This window comes from Rhinolophus sinicus, chromosome 15, assembly GCF_057876585.1.
Source record: "Rhinolophus sinicus isolate RSI-liver-muscle chromosome 15, RSI-T2T, whole genome shotgun sequence".
NCBI classification, from domain to species: domain Eukaryota; kingdom Metazoa; phylum Chordata; class Mammalia; order Chiroptera; family Rhinolophidae; genus Rhinolophus; species Rhinolophus sinicus.
In genome coordinates this window covers 36,089,905-36,105,431 of record NC_142515.1, presented here as the reverse complement: position 1 = coordinate 36,105,431, position 15,527 = coordinate 36,089,905, and the positions used below count along the sequence as shown (strand labels likewise).

At 32.3% G+C, this 15,527-nt stretch overlaps 1 protein-coding gene across 1 annotated transcript in view; it reads left to right on the top strand.

The window, feature by feature from the left end:
* The window catches only part of PCDH15 (protocadherin related 15), a 1,316,677-nt gene that overhangs the window by 1,116,179 nt on the left and 184,971 nt on the right, over window positions 1–15,527 (top strand). Inside the window, exons 21-22 of the mRNA XM_088791982.1 lie at window positions 2,796–2,889; window positions 13,870–13,998. Of these exons, the coding sequence (XP_088648108.1) occupies window positions 2,796–2,889; window positions 13,870–13,998 (223 nt within the window). The remainder of the gene's footprint in view (window positions 1–2,795; window positions 2,890–13,869; window positions 13,999–15,527) is intronic.

The following is a 15,527-nucleotide window of genomic DNA, read 5'->3' as shown; positions in this document are numbered from 1 at the left end:
TGTTGAAGAGGCTATAATTTCCTTATTGAATGATCTTGGCATCTTTGTTGAAAATCGGTTGGCCACAGATGTATGGGTTTATTTCTGGACTCTCAATTTTATTCTATGCCCCAGTATACATGGGCATTTTTGAATGCCCTAATTTTCCAAGAAACTCTATGCAGGTTTTCCTCCCAAGCTTTTGGAGCTCTATTGCATGCCTCAACTGTAATCTTTTGCCTCAGGTGGCTGTAGGTTTTTCCCTGCCTTACAATGTTTTCCAGGAATACCCACTGTTTTTCTGCCTTGAGTGAGTTCTGAGTTAGGCAAAAGATGGATAAACCTGTGTATTATTCCTTTAAAAAGCCTCCTGACTAGTTGCAAAAGACACTTCTTTAGGACTAAGGATAGCTCTGCTCCCTCCAGAAACTGGGACTAGAGTGTCACACTGGGAATATTGACTACCATCTTCAAGACCACTCCAAGCTAGCGGGGGGGAGGGGGGGAAGCATGGGCAAGTAAAAATGACAGAAGGATTTTCTACCATTTTCAGTTGCTTTTATCTTGATTCTGCATTTATTTGGTTGCTGTCAGCCTTTGACTCTTCTCCAGATTTCTCTCAAAGTTGATTTTGATCCTTCCTGCTTCATTTTTCAATGTTTTTTTGTAGAGAAACCATCTCTTGAAACTGCCTACTTCACCATTTTTACTGATATCATTCCTGTGCAATATATTTTCAATCATGTAAATTTAAGTAGCACTGTTATTGATGTTTTATCTAAAGTGATTCTTATGTATTTTTAATATATGAACTTACAAGATTGACTGTGTTCCAAACTTTAGCCCAATGTATTTTGCTCTATAATATCCATCTGGCTGGTAGTAAGACTCCTCCTTGCCAGTTATTTCTCAAATTTCATGAAAGGATGCTGTGTACATCCATAAACTAGTCTTTCATCTGTGAATACCAAAAGATGCTCTGTATTCTTTCTTTCTGTCTTTACCTCCCAAATATCCTGTCCAACTGCCTACTACATTGGGCCACAGGCACATGTTATCTCAAGCAACAGACTATGTCCATAATAATCACCAGACCATGAAAAATTAGCTGTTTATGTATAATATGGCTTGAAATGGAAATACTATTAATATATAAATTTCTAGTGATTTTTCTAATTCAATGTACAAGGAAGAATATAAAGTATTGAACCTTAAACTAAGGGGAAAAATGGAAAACAATAACTCAAATTTTATCTTTATTTGTTTTTTGTACTATGGCTAGATTTTCAGATTTATTTTTTCTTAAGTTACTCGTGAATAAGTCTCAGATTCAATAAATGTCTTACTTTTCTCTTTGAACATCATTTTAAAATGAGATTATCTGAACCATCTGTTATGTGGGAAGTTGATCCAAACCTGATTGTTATGAACTACTCTGGGAATTGGTTTTCAATTATTTTGACAAAACATTTAAAAATGTACACAAAGCAAAGTCAGTTTTTCATAGCCATGCCATATGTATAAAATATGTATTAAGTCCATATCACTGACAACAACAAAATAAAACTCAGTAAGACTCTGAAATTGATTCGTTGGCATTGACTCTCTCTACTCAACTTTTTGTGATGTCAGTTGCTTAAATTCCACTATAACAATAAAAATACTTGCATTAAAATGAAAGCCTTTTATTAATCAGTAATTAATTATCTTTTTATTCTTAAATATTTATTAAATATTTTAATGTTTTATTATATTAATATAGTCTCCCCTCCACAGTAGATGCTTATTAGGCTGTAATTAAAATGTCATGTACAATGTCAGATTGTAATATCAAAGATATAAATGTAGAACTCATCTTAGATACCATTATAGGTGACCAACTGTTACAAAACAAATTACATTGGAGAGTATAGACTTAACTATTTGGAAGCATTTATTGTGATAGTGACTAGGTGAGCAGTAATATTAAAAAAGCATAAGAATTTTCCCGAAGGGTGTTCATCTTCTAGTATACATAATAAATTAAATTGAGAAACACCTAAATTTCAAAAGAAGAGTAAAATTGCTGGTGTATGGACAAAACAGTTTGTTTTTATTAATTATAAAATGAAAGAGTAAATGGTCATAAAATTATGTTTTGTTAAAAAATGAAACTATGTAGTTTGATTCCTCTTTTGAAAGCAATTACAGTGTATTTAAATATTGTTCTATAGAGAATAAAAATAAATACTATAAAAAAACATAGTATCTGTAAAAAGTTTTAATATCCCACCGAATATTTTCTAATCACAATGAGCCTCAATTATTTTGAAATTAGAAAAGAAGAAAAAATAAAATGTAATTACTAGGATTTGTCAAAGATGGAATTTAGATGTTTGCATTTCCATAATGGACACATATGAGGCAATGGATGGGAATGATGATATAGATCAATTATCAGAAACCATTCCTTGACTCTAAGGATAATGGAAGTGCTATAATGGAGTCTTTTACCTTGGAAATAATCACAAACAAGACAGATATCTTTCTTCCTGGAATGAATTAAGTAGTTTTGTTCTTTTCTTGAAGGATAGAGAATTAACTCAGTTATCTCATTCAATTTGGCATTTTTAAAAAAAATATTGCCAAGAAGCTCAGCAGCCTTAAAAGCCTTTTTTCAACTTTCATCATGAATCCTAGAATCAAACATCTTACATAGTCAAGCTATGTTTGCTGGAGGGGAAAAACATATCAAACATAGTTTAAGATAGTAGGAAGACTCTCTGCGACATAATATATTTTTGTCTCATTTGTTTGTTTGTTTTCTCTGTCACTAGTACTGGGATTCTAACCTTAGGGAAAGCACTGGACAGGGAAAGCACCGATCGCTACATTCTGATTGTCACTGCAACTGATGGCAGGCCAGATGGGGTGAGTACTCTTCCTGGGAAAGGATTTTAAAAATAGTATCAAAGAAAAACAAACACAAAAACCTAAGAGAACCTTGTAGTTTTACACTCTAAAACAATATATTGCAATCGCGAATTCATGAATTAATCTAATTAATATCTGTTTCACTTGGAGTATCTACTTATAATTACTTAGAGCAGTACTCTCTTTCTCCAGTGGGCTTTTTAAATTGATGAACCTATACTTTGAATCTGTTATGATGTTACAAATTTTGACTTGACTGAATAGATAAGTGGGATTGGCATTCTTACCCAATTTATGGGGAAAATGGAATCTAACTTGGTCTGGGAAGTATTCCATTGTGCCCATCTCCAGCTCAGCCCTCCGGGAGTTTTACTATGTTTGAAACTGTTTCCTTTCATGTCACTTTTTTTTTTCTTTTTGGTGGGGGGGGCATGTGTCAGATGGGAATTTTTGAATAACTATTTTGAAGCACTTGGGAAAACAAGTTTATTGATTCCACTGGTTATTTGTAAGCAGCACTCAGAATCCTAACTCATCCTTGATGATTGAAATGATTTAAGTGGGTACATAAATCTACAGAAGATAAATTTTATTTCCTCTGAAACTAAAATTTAGTTTTAATACATAAATTGTTGATTCATTCTGGAATATTTTAAAATCATGAGACACTATTCTTCAAACTATCCCACCCACAACCATCATCATTCTTATTTGTAAGCATTGTAACATTTCAATTTTTGACAACTCTTCTTTAGACTATGTTTTCACCATTTTTATGCCACAGCTTGTTTTCCTTCTGTAGTCAAGTGTTTATGGGGCAACAAAGCTCTGCCCTCTGGAAATAATTTCAAAATAAGTATAGGTATGTAGGCAAGACTCACCCAATTCAAATAGTAACATATCACCAGTTTACTTGAAATTACCTCTTTGGTCTATGCGATAGATTAGATGAAGGCATATAATGTTCTCCTCACACTTATTTGAGAAAGATGGCAGAGAAAATTTTACCATGATTAAAAATATCAAATTTATACATGGACAGTTTTATCATCTTAATTAAAAGTTAGAAACATAAATAGGGACAATTACTTAAATTTGGTCATTACAATCTGCCCAGAATAAGCTATTTGCCATTTTTCAAACATTACATAAATAGTTATATGTACAAAATAAAATATACAGAATAGTTTTAGGAAATAGTGAGGTCAGTAGAAAGCACTTAGTATTAGATCAGTGAAGAAAAATAAAATCTAAGATTAATTTTTATATGTGCAATGTCTTTGATTAATGTAGTGTGCCTGTGCTAAATATATGTGAAGAAGTCAGTGAAAATCTCAAGAAGAAAATAATTGAAGAACTTGACTTATGATGAAAATTTAATGGGTGACTTGGCTAGGAAATAACTACAGGAGAAAATTCTCAGAAGGAGGAGGAGTTATTCAGCATAGAGTAAGGGGTGTAATTAGAGCGAAGTAAAATTAATAAGGAACATTTAGGTCAACCATTAGGATAGGAAAAAAATAAATAATACATAGCTTTGAGATATGTGACATTATAAATAAAAAATGAATGTCGGTAATATTAGCTAGGACCTTTTAAGCCTGGCCTTAAAAATAAAATTTCTTAGACAAGCGAACAAATGGGAAAGTAATAGTATATTAAAATATCTGACATAGTTTCAATCTACTAATTTTGGTTTTGTCCATATCAAAAACTGAAAAGAAGTTCTGGGTTAAAATGAATACTTTAGTTCCCTCTAGAGCACTTTTTTTTTTCTTATTTGCATGTGTATTTTAATTCACCTCATTTAGCATTTCTAGGTTCCAATTTTGTTTTCATTCTTATGATCACTAAGGTCTCATTCAGCTTTAAAATGCTGATCCTTTTTAGTAAATTTGTTTTACTTTCAAAAGTCTATAGTGAGAGTGGCAGTAGAAAAAGAAACATTTAGATTTCAAACAAAAGCTTCTTCAGTTACTTTCACCATTTATATAATTTTACTGATGGAGATATATGTGGGCACATATAGTGGTTTCCTAAAGAAGAAACTGATTACAAAATAATATTCTTATATTTGATAGCACATTTACTATCTAAACATTTGGGCAAGTTTTTTGTTTTTTTCTTTCTTTCAAAGTTATAGTAAAATTAACTTTTTAACTTTAAAAATCATGGGTCTCAGGAAAGATATCTAATGAGCACAGACCCCAGTTGGATGGACTTTTCTTAAATCAGAATGATAACCAGCAATATGTGTGAAACAAATTGCAAAGATATAATTTGAAAATGTCATAGTGGAAAACCCCCTCTCCTACCCCAAAAAAGGGGGTTGGGGAAGAAGAGAGCTAATATTTTATTGGTGATGGCTAATTTTATGTAGAAAATATTCAGGGAATTTCATCTGGCATTAACATTTTTTCCATTTCTAAATTTATTTTGTCAATAATAGTTGAAAAACAATTATACATGTAACTTAAATATCTCATATAATGCATTATTATAAATATTTAGATTTTTTATTTATGATTGCAGATAAAAGCATGATTTCTAGATTTTAATAATTATATTTATTTGCAATTACTTGAAAATTTATGAAGTTGCAAATTCCTTAAGAAAGTTGTTACTATTCTTTATTCCAATATTTTCACATTTTATCTGAAAGAGTCTTTGAAAAGTTTAGGTATAAGTTAGATTTTCTAATCAGTCACATTTTACCTCATTTGCTTAATCATATATAGGATCTCTCCCATGTGCATTTCTTTGTGAAGCAATATACGTTCCACTTCTCTCTTTAGAAGCTTCCTTGCACGTTATTTATCGTTCTTCTAAGCTAAACTAAGTCCGACCACTATGAGCTTAAAAGGAATGTTATTGGAAAATCAGGGCAAACTTTATTATATTAATGGATATAATTTGAATAACAATGTCACAGAGGAAAAAGTTTTTCTTGACCCTCCTAAGACCCCTGGCTGGATTTGAAAATGAAACTGACGGAGTCAGATAACAGGAGAAAGCATACAGATTGATTTAATACAAGTTTTACATAACGAGGTGTCCCCCATAAGGAAATGAAGACACAAAGAAATGTTGAAACCTACATTTTTTTACATTATTTTGAACAAAGAGAAGCAATTGTGGGAAAGTGACTAAACTAAGTGGGGAGGGTAAAGGATATTAAGATTACTTTAGCAAGGTCAGCTTACATAGAATTCTCTTGATCTCAGCTTCTCGCTCTTGATCAGAATGTTACTTTCCTTCTGGTATGAGGGAAGGGGATATCTTTCATATAGGAATTTCAGCTTTTGCTCTTAAGAGAAAAAAGGTCACAGTATTTTTCCCGTATATGCAGTTTTTCAAGTGCCTTCCGTTCAAAATAGTCAATATGCCAAAGTGGCATATTTTAGGGTGACATGCTCTGACCTCCTTCAAGAATCAATGGCAGCATTGGTCTTTAGGAACATGGATATAAGTAACAAGACACCCAAACAACAGTAGCTAAACAAAGCATCTTTATTTGTCTCAAATAAACCAAAATCTAGAGGTGGGTAGGAAAGGGCTTGTGCAAGGGCTAAGCAATGCCATCAGGGATGCCTGCTGTCTATTTCTTGCTCTGCGATTATAGTGCATTTACTTTTATCTTCATTTTTGTTACCTAATGGTTTCCAGACCATTGCATCTGTTCTTATATTGAGAGCAGATGCGACTCTAGGCATTTGCTTTCTATTCTTGAAGAGCAAAGGATAAAGGTGAATGCCAGAGGAGTTCACCCTCTGTTCTCCAGAGAACCAAAGCCTTTTTCAGAAACCTCACCTAGCATATTTTCTCTTACACATTTTATTATCCATAAGTAGCCACGCCAAGCTGAAAGATAACTAGTAAGTAGGTTTCGTGGATTGTGGTTTTGTCAGTCAACCACTAGCACAGCGAAAAATATAAATATGCAAATATAGTGAAAATATAATGTACAAACAGTAATCAGAATTTTGTGGGTTTTTTAAAAACAATTTTATCAGCTATTTTCAATTGGCAAGCGTTTATATTCAAAATATACAGTTGTCCTGTAGTGTGGGTATTTCTGACCAAATTTCACATGTGCAGCAATATTGTTTTCTTCATTAAAAGATAGGATAGATAACTTGATTGTACCATGATTTTCGCTTTCTGTAAAACATTCTTGAATTACTAGCTTGATTCACTCGATGATGTCTTTTACACTTGTAATGCTTCACAATTTCAGATTGGCGGGAAGCTTAGCAATTTTGCTTTAGCCTTGAAATATTCCCTAAATGTCTTTTAAACATGATGCTATAAATATACAATTAGAATCTAGGAGTTGAAAATGTAATCAAAATTTAGAAAATATTAGCAAAAGACAAAACATTTATGCAGGCAGAATTGCATGTGAAAATCAAATAATTTTGAATTTCAATATAGTTGGTTTGGTAACATTTTAGAATACAACACAGATGGTTTACATACATATTTTTTCTGCTCTGCCATTTATAGTGTGCCAAATATACTATATTTTTTCCTGGTGTTTTTTGAAAAAAGTAAAACAAATAAACAAACAAACGTGAAGATTTATTTACTTTTATAAAAAGACATGACCATGCCGTTTTAAAAGATAATGAGCTAATTATTCGTTATCTTTGAAAAACATAGATTTATATTTTTTGATTAGGAATAAAATGTTCATATTTTAGTGTTTTCTGAAATAAATCTTCTAGAAGTTTGATGTTTTAATTGTGAGATAATATTTAATATTTTACTGTTTTCTAACATGTTAATATTATATATGATAGAATATATATGTATATATATACATATACATATATATATAATAAAATATACTCTCTTCACACACACACACTCAAATGTGTACAGAATAAAAACCTTCTTTATTTGTTTATACCTAATCTGATTTTCTTCATGATTCTCACTCTGCTAAGTAGACAGTAATGAGTGTCTAGGCTGGGGTGCAGTAAGAGGGGAGGCTGGTTTGGTTCACACTTAACTCGGTTAAAATAATATTTCAGCCTCTTCTGTTTTTAGTCTTTTCAAGGTTAATACTTACTCACTAATTAAGCTTCCCATAGTGTTCTTCCTATCTTTTCTGCTCTCATCTTAAAATTTTTGGGTAAATTTAGGATGTGTTTATCAGTCCTTGATGCTGGGAGGAAGGTAACCAGCTCATACATATGCTCTCCAACTCTGCTGGTCTGTTTTGTGTGTTGTGTCTGTTTTCATCTCTAGACTGTTGACGTCTGAATTTCATCTGGTTCCTTAATTACCTTTTGAGTTTGGTGGTGCCCATTACTGCTGAGTATTAATGTATGATTGACTTTGGCCACAGAGGTCATTTGCCCTCACCTGAGGCATTGCTCACATGGAGATCGCTAGAACTTCAATTTCTTAGGGAATTTTAAGATTCTTGAGCTACACACATTAAAAACAAGCTTCTCTCTTTGGCCACCTCTCTTTGCCATTGTTACATGTTCAGTGCCATATTCTATTAGATGTGATCCCCATGGAAATTCTCTAGAGGCTCACATACTCACTCCATAAGGCTCTGCTATAATTTTACCCAAAGTTCTCTTCATTTCTCAATGCCTATCACCACTTTCCTCAAAATGGTTCTACAATGTCTGTCTCTTGAAATGTGACTCAAAGTGGTGATGGTGGTGGTGGTTATGGTGGGGGTGAACAGGGGGACCTTTTCATCCCACCTTGTAGTCTTGTCTGTGCCTCCCTTTCTTCTCCCCGTAATCTAAAATAGAAAGAACATCCCTTTTCTTTGCCTTTTTGGAAGACACTCTACATCTTGCACTCTTTTTTTTTTTTTTTTTCCTCAGAAGAGAAGAGTGCCTCCCAGGTCAGCCTTACTGGGATACAAGGGAATCCTATCTATGTCATGCAAGAAACTCTATGACCTGAGTCAGTCTAGCTTGGCTCTTGATGTTATAGCTAAGAATGATTTATAGCTAACAGTAAAAATGCTTCAGCTTAATATTGCCTAAAGAGTATGCCTATTACAGAATATATGTTTTTTCCTTTTCCTATTGGCCAAAACCAAAAATGATCAAATCTGAAACTACATGTATTCATTGTTCCATACTCCAAACTCCACATTTTTATTGAAAGGAATTTTAAATGTACTAATAAACATTACCTGTTTATAGAAAATGTTAGAGCATATATACTGGGGATGCAAAAAAAAAAAAAAAAAAAAAGCTATACACATGACTTATATTTATCGTTTGTTATCATATCAGTATATATTGAGTATTACAATTTTAATAGTTTTTTCCTGTCTTAAAATAGGTATACATTTTTTGATACTATACACACACACACACACACACACACACACAAACACACACACACAAACACATGTATCTGGATTCATTGCCACATTGACATAAAAGACAGCCACATCATTTCCATTCTCTATTTCTCAGTTGTATGTCATATACATACGTTTTTCTGTTTGTCAGTTTATGAGTATGTATATTCATTTAGACCCATGTTAATCGAAAATCATCATATTTTTTCTTCCACAACAGGAAAATGAATCTATTTTGAATATCCTATATATCTTCTAGTTAAACTAAGTTTTCAATAATTTAAGAAATTAGCATGATAGGTTCAACAAAGTATATAATATAAAATAAAAGAAGATTACAAAAAACTTTTAGTTCAAGTATATTCTCATGTATTAAAAAATATTTTTGTAGGTAAATGTACATCAATTTTTTTGACTGTGACGTTGCAACTAACATTTTTTATACTATCCCAAATCAAAGATTCTTTATTAATGTACTTATTTTAGAGGCATACCAGTTTATATAGCTAAATGTGTAGTAAAATTGCCTGCTGTAACAGACATTTCTACTTGCATTTTTGAAAATGAAATATGTATTGTTAGAATTTATCCATGATTTAAAACTAAATAAGATCTATGACATGTTATAATTAATGACCATAATAGTGATAATTTATATTTAGTACTAAGATGATATTTTTTTCAGGGAATACAATTGTAAGTTCATAGAACTTTTGAGAAAATAAGCAATAAGACGAATTCTCTAGATAGGAAATATGCAGCTTTTCCTTTGTTAGGTTTGTTAGTTTGCTAGCTTATCTTTTTTACTTAATTGGCATACTATAAATTGATTTTTAAAATCAATTGTGGAAATGTGCTAATATACTGTTTTGTTAATCTACTTTAATTAAAATGATCTGAGTAGATTTCCTAGTATTTAAACTTAATGGAGAATCTCTTCTTGATACCATCTTTCCCTGAAAATAAAACTTGGCTGGACAATCAGTTCTAATGCATCTTTTGGAGCAAAAATTATTTTAAAAAATATAAGACCGGGTCTTATCTTAATCAGATGCATTAGAGCTGATTGTCCGGCTAGGTCTTATTTTCGGGGAAGCACAGTAAAAGACAAAAACATTCTATAAGGCAACATCCATATTATTTGGGTGGTGAACACAAATGCAATATGCAGATGATGTATTATAGAATTGAAAACTTGAAACCTATATAATTGTATTAATGTCACCCCAATAAATTTAATAAAAATAATTAAAAATTTAAAAAAATAAAAAACAACTTATTATTGCCATCTTTCTGAACCAATCCATATAAATAAATGAAGTGTCATACAAGTAAATAATCTGTAACTATTTCAATAGATTTAAAAGAATAGAGTAAATAGGTCTAATATGTAGCCCAGAAATGTCCTTTTATTTAATTTATTAAATTTATTGGGGTGACACTGGTTAGTAAAATTATATAGATTTCAAGTGTACATTTCTATAATTCATCATCTATATATTGCATGATGTGTTTACCACCCAGAGTCAGTTCTCATTCCATCACCATACATTTGACCCCTTTACCCTTTTCTACCTCACCCCTCCTTACGTCTTATAACCACTAAACTATTGTCTGTGTCTATGAGTTTTTGTTCCCTTATTTGTTTGTCTTGTTAATTTGTTTCTTAAAGTTTTATATCCCACATATGAGTGAAGTCATGTTTCCCAATATTTTCTGTCTAACTTATTTCGCTTAGCATGATAATCTCAAGATCCATCCATACCATGTTTCCCCAAAAATAAGACCTAGCCGGGCAATCAGCTCTAATGCGTCTTTTGGAACAAAAATTATGAAAAAAAGTATAAGACTGGGTCTTACATTAATTTTTGCTCCAAAAGACACATGAGAGCTGGTTGTCTGGTTAGGTGTTATTTTCAGGGAAACATGGTATTGTCACAAATGGCAGTATTTCATCTTATGGCAGAGTGATAGTCCATTGTGTATATGTACCACATTTTCTTTATCATCTATGGAAGGACACTTTGGTTTTCTCCATGTCTTGGCTACCATGAGTAATGCTGCAGTGAACATAGGGGTACATTTGCATTTTTAGTGATTAACCAAGTGATTCGGATGCAAATGGTCTTCAGTCAACTTTTGAAGAAATATATAAGCTGTGTGTGTGTTTATTACTTTACATTTAGACAAGAAACATGACTATTCCATACAGAATTCACTAGGATAGAATGGGAATTTTAAAGAATAGGGTGAACACCAATAAAGTTAATTGACAGGGAAATACAGAGAGGCTAACATAGAGAAGGTCAAGCAGCTTGAAGGAAAGTGAGTAAACTCTAATGTGGCAACTATTAGATGTTGGTGCTCGAGGCTGTCAATTTTAATATCTTGTCCACCCTCGGGCAAGTTGAGAACTACTGCTGCTATAAAAATACATCTTTTTACTGGTTTTAACTAACACAACTATTGAAGAAATAACATTTGTTAAACTATACTTTGTTATAAAAGCAATGTAGCCTTCTTGGAGAAATTTTGGAAAACATATGGAAGTTAAAAGGAAAAAATAAAACTATCTGTATTTCATCTAATCAGATAACATTTGAATTTATATATTTCAGCATACATCTATCTATACACATTTATGTGCATGCATATTTTAAATTAAATGATTTAATGGAGATATGCATACAGAAGAGTTCACAATCCATAAGCTTAATAAATTTTCACATTGTGAACACACCTATAAAGTCAGTACTCAGAACAAGAAACAGAAATGAATTAGACCTCAGAAGCCCAGCCTTGTAAACACAAGAGTCTCTACTCCACCTTCTATACAAAAATTACCCCTATCTGTACCTCTATCACAATGGAGAGATTTTCCCTAACATTAGAATTTACCAACTTGGAATCATATATTATGTACTATGTTATAAGAAACTTACAACATGTACTTACACCAATCTCATGTTCATGAAATTCACCCATGTGATGACTTTTAATAGTAGCGTGTTCATTCTCAGTAGTATATCTTATTATCCCATTGTATGTATAAAGCACGACCTATATAATTATATACCATTGATGGTCATTTAGATTGTTTCCAGGTATTGAGTATACAACACTGTTTTCATCATCTTTGACATGTCTTTAAATGAAATTTCATTGGGCTTTTAAATATAGGAATACATACAAATCATTCTGAATAGCTATTTGAATTTTCACAAATAAATAAGCCATTATCAATACCCAGGAATTTCCTGCTACATATGACAATATTTAAATGACTGCTGAACATTGTATATGAAAAAAAAGTAATATGATATTATTTTTTGTTATATTTTTGTTATATATTTTGTTATATTTATCAAAAGAGGATTGACTTTTGCTTTCATTAAAATAGGGGCAGAACATTTTACTTCAATTAGAGTTTAAATGTTGGATTTTAATCTAAATAAGGACCGGTCTAGACCTCATACACCAATAGTCAACAGAGTGTAGAACTTCATTGATCCTCACAGAAAGGATGGGAAATTTGCCAGGCCTCCTTCTTCTTGGTAGGCTGGGAAGTCCAGTTTTTGACTTCTCAGCCCCACGATTGCTGCAAAATCACTTCACATTAACTCCCTCTTAATGATGAACTTTTTAGACTTTTACTCCCATCTTACATATTAAGTCAAATATGCTTCTCTTTCTTTTTGTTTAAACCAAATATGGGGCAATTCTCTTGTGCAGTTTCATCTGATTTTCCTCCTACTTTGTATTTATGTGTTATTAAATATTTAATATAACATAATTAATTTTTCATTTTCCAGCCTAGGGTCCTTTCTTTCTCTAATTTTGGCCTCAGCCTTCTGTGATCTGCCCCACATTGTGACAGAGCTGGGTGGAAGGCATGTGCTGTACTCATGCTTTCATTAGAGATAGCAGTTTCCAGCTTGGTTGCATATGAACATGTTCTTTGTGCAAAAGTCAGTGACCTACATGCTATTCTCTGTTTGCAACAAGACAAGGGTATACCTTTCAATAAGGTAGCACGTACTACTGGTAGGTTTACTCACCATTGCCTTAGGCTGTATAATCATAAGGTAATCATTTAATTAGTGGTGTATATGGTCCTCAAATTCTTGGTTTAAATGTGAACCTAGAAAATTACCAATGCAATGTTTTCTGGTAGCATTTGCTTACCTGAAAAACCCATTTGATATACAGTGCAATTTTATAATGTACTAGTTTTATTTTTAAACAGTGAAAAACTGTAAATTGTAAAAACTACAGAAATGTTACATTTCAGAGGAAAAAAGGGCACATGTTTGTATAAACAAAAGATTGCCACCCATAACACGTGACCGAGTTAATGTAAAATCACTTCTAAAAGTAAGCCTTCAGGAAATACTTGACATTTTCAGGAAGATGTTTGCCCTTTAATGTCATTATTTGCTTTTTACATCTGTTTTTTGAGGTGTTTGAAAATTGCAACTTTCCTCTTCTTTTTCTTTTTGCTTTCTTTTTTGTAAAAGTAAGGAAAGTGGATAGTAACGAGATGTTTTTCAGATAGACAAATGCCACAATGAACAATTAACTGACATCAAAGTAAAAATAACTCCTTTAATCTTTTTTTTTTTTTTTCCTTTAAGACCTCAACCGCCACGGTAAATGTGGTGGTGTCAGATGTCAATGACAATGCTCCAATGTTTGATCCCTATCTGCCGAGAAATGTGTCTGTGGTGGAAGAAGAAGCCAATGCCTTTGTCTGTCAAGTAACGGTAAGTGGAATATGTGTTAACTGATGGAGCCTCAGAATTATTGAAAGCAATCAGAGAGAGCATTTGGGTATAGGGCTAGTGTATAAAAAACTGCATTCATTCTCAATCACTGTGCTGTGTGGTCTTCAAGATTTTTTTTTAAATCATAATGTCCATTTAGATTTATCTTATTAAGCTTGTTGATTTACATTTTATGTCCATTGTGTACTCTAATCATTTATTCATTTGTGGGTATTCTTTTCTCATTTAATATACAGATGGTGCCAAAAATATATATATACACATTTTAAAAAAGGATCAACTGTATTAAAATTGTAATACTCAATATATACTGATCATATTAGATGAATACAAGTCATGTGTACTCATATACATATTTTCACACTCCTGGTATACTTTTGTTTTCCAGAATAATAGTAAAGTATTTTTAAAGAAATATGTTATTAGCTATACCATTAAGTCTAAATTTGGAAATGCATACCTCAAAAAACAAATGTTTAGATGTAAATTCATTTGGTATATAAACATCTTTTTTATTTTGTTATATGTTTTTCCTTTGCTATATAGTTTATTTATTTGTTTTATTAGTTTCAGGTGTACAAAACAATGTAATAGTTAGACATTTACACCCCCCAAAAAAGTGATAACCCCTCTCCCCCAATCTACTATCCCTCTGACATCATACATAGCTGTTACAATTCCACTAAGTTTATTCCCTATGCTGTACTCCACATCCTTTGACTATAGATATAGTAAATTATAGTTGACATCATCATTATTCAGCTTCAGTTTTAGGTGTACACTGCAATAAACAACTCTTTAGGATCTACTATGTATCTTACTTAAATTTCACACACAATCTTTGCCCAGCATACTCAACACTCCTTTCTAGATATGTTCTCCTGATTCTTAACTGGACATACAAGCTAGCTTCTATAGTTCTTTTGATGAAAAGAAAAAATACCCCCTCCCTTTCTTTTTTGAAGCAGAGACTTATTGTTCAGCTTCAGCTTCAGTGTATGCAGCCATAAAGAAGAATGGCATCTTACCATTTGCAACAATATGGATGGACCTAGAAAATATTATGCTAAATTAAATGCTGTCTTAGAGACCTTCTGACTTTCACACCATACCTTGACATTTGGATTGGCTAGTTTGAGCCCTGGGCTCCCCCCCCCTTGGAGTTTGGATAATACTTATAATAAATACCAACTCCACAGTCATTATCATGATCATTATCACCGTCTCTCTCAAATCCTGGAGAGAGTGCATCAGGCATACATCCCCTTTCACCTTTATGTAATTCCAATTCATGACAGAGTCTTGGTAATTGTGCTGTTGCAACATGCCAGGGGGTCTTGATGTCACATGGCCAGCAAGCCATCCAGCTCCACAACCCCACCAAATACCTGCGGTGTCAAAAGTTTAACTGTAGATTCTACAATAAAAAAACCTGGATGCAAAGATTCAGGTATAAATAGTTTTTTTGAGAAGTTCAAGCAATACTAAAGGGAAGAAGGAAGCGATGC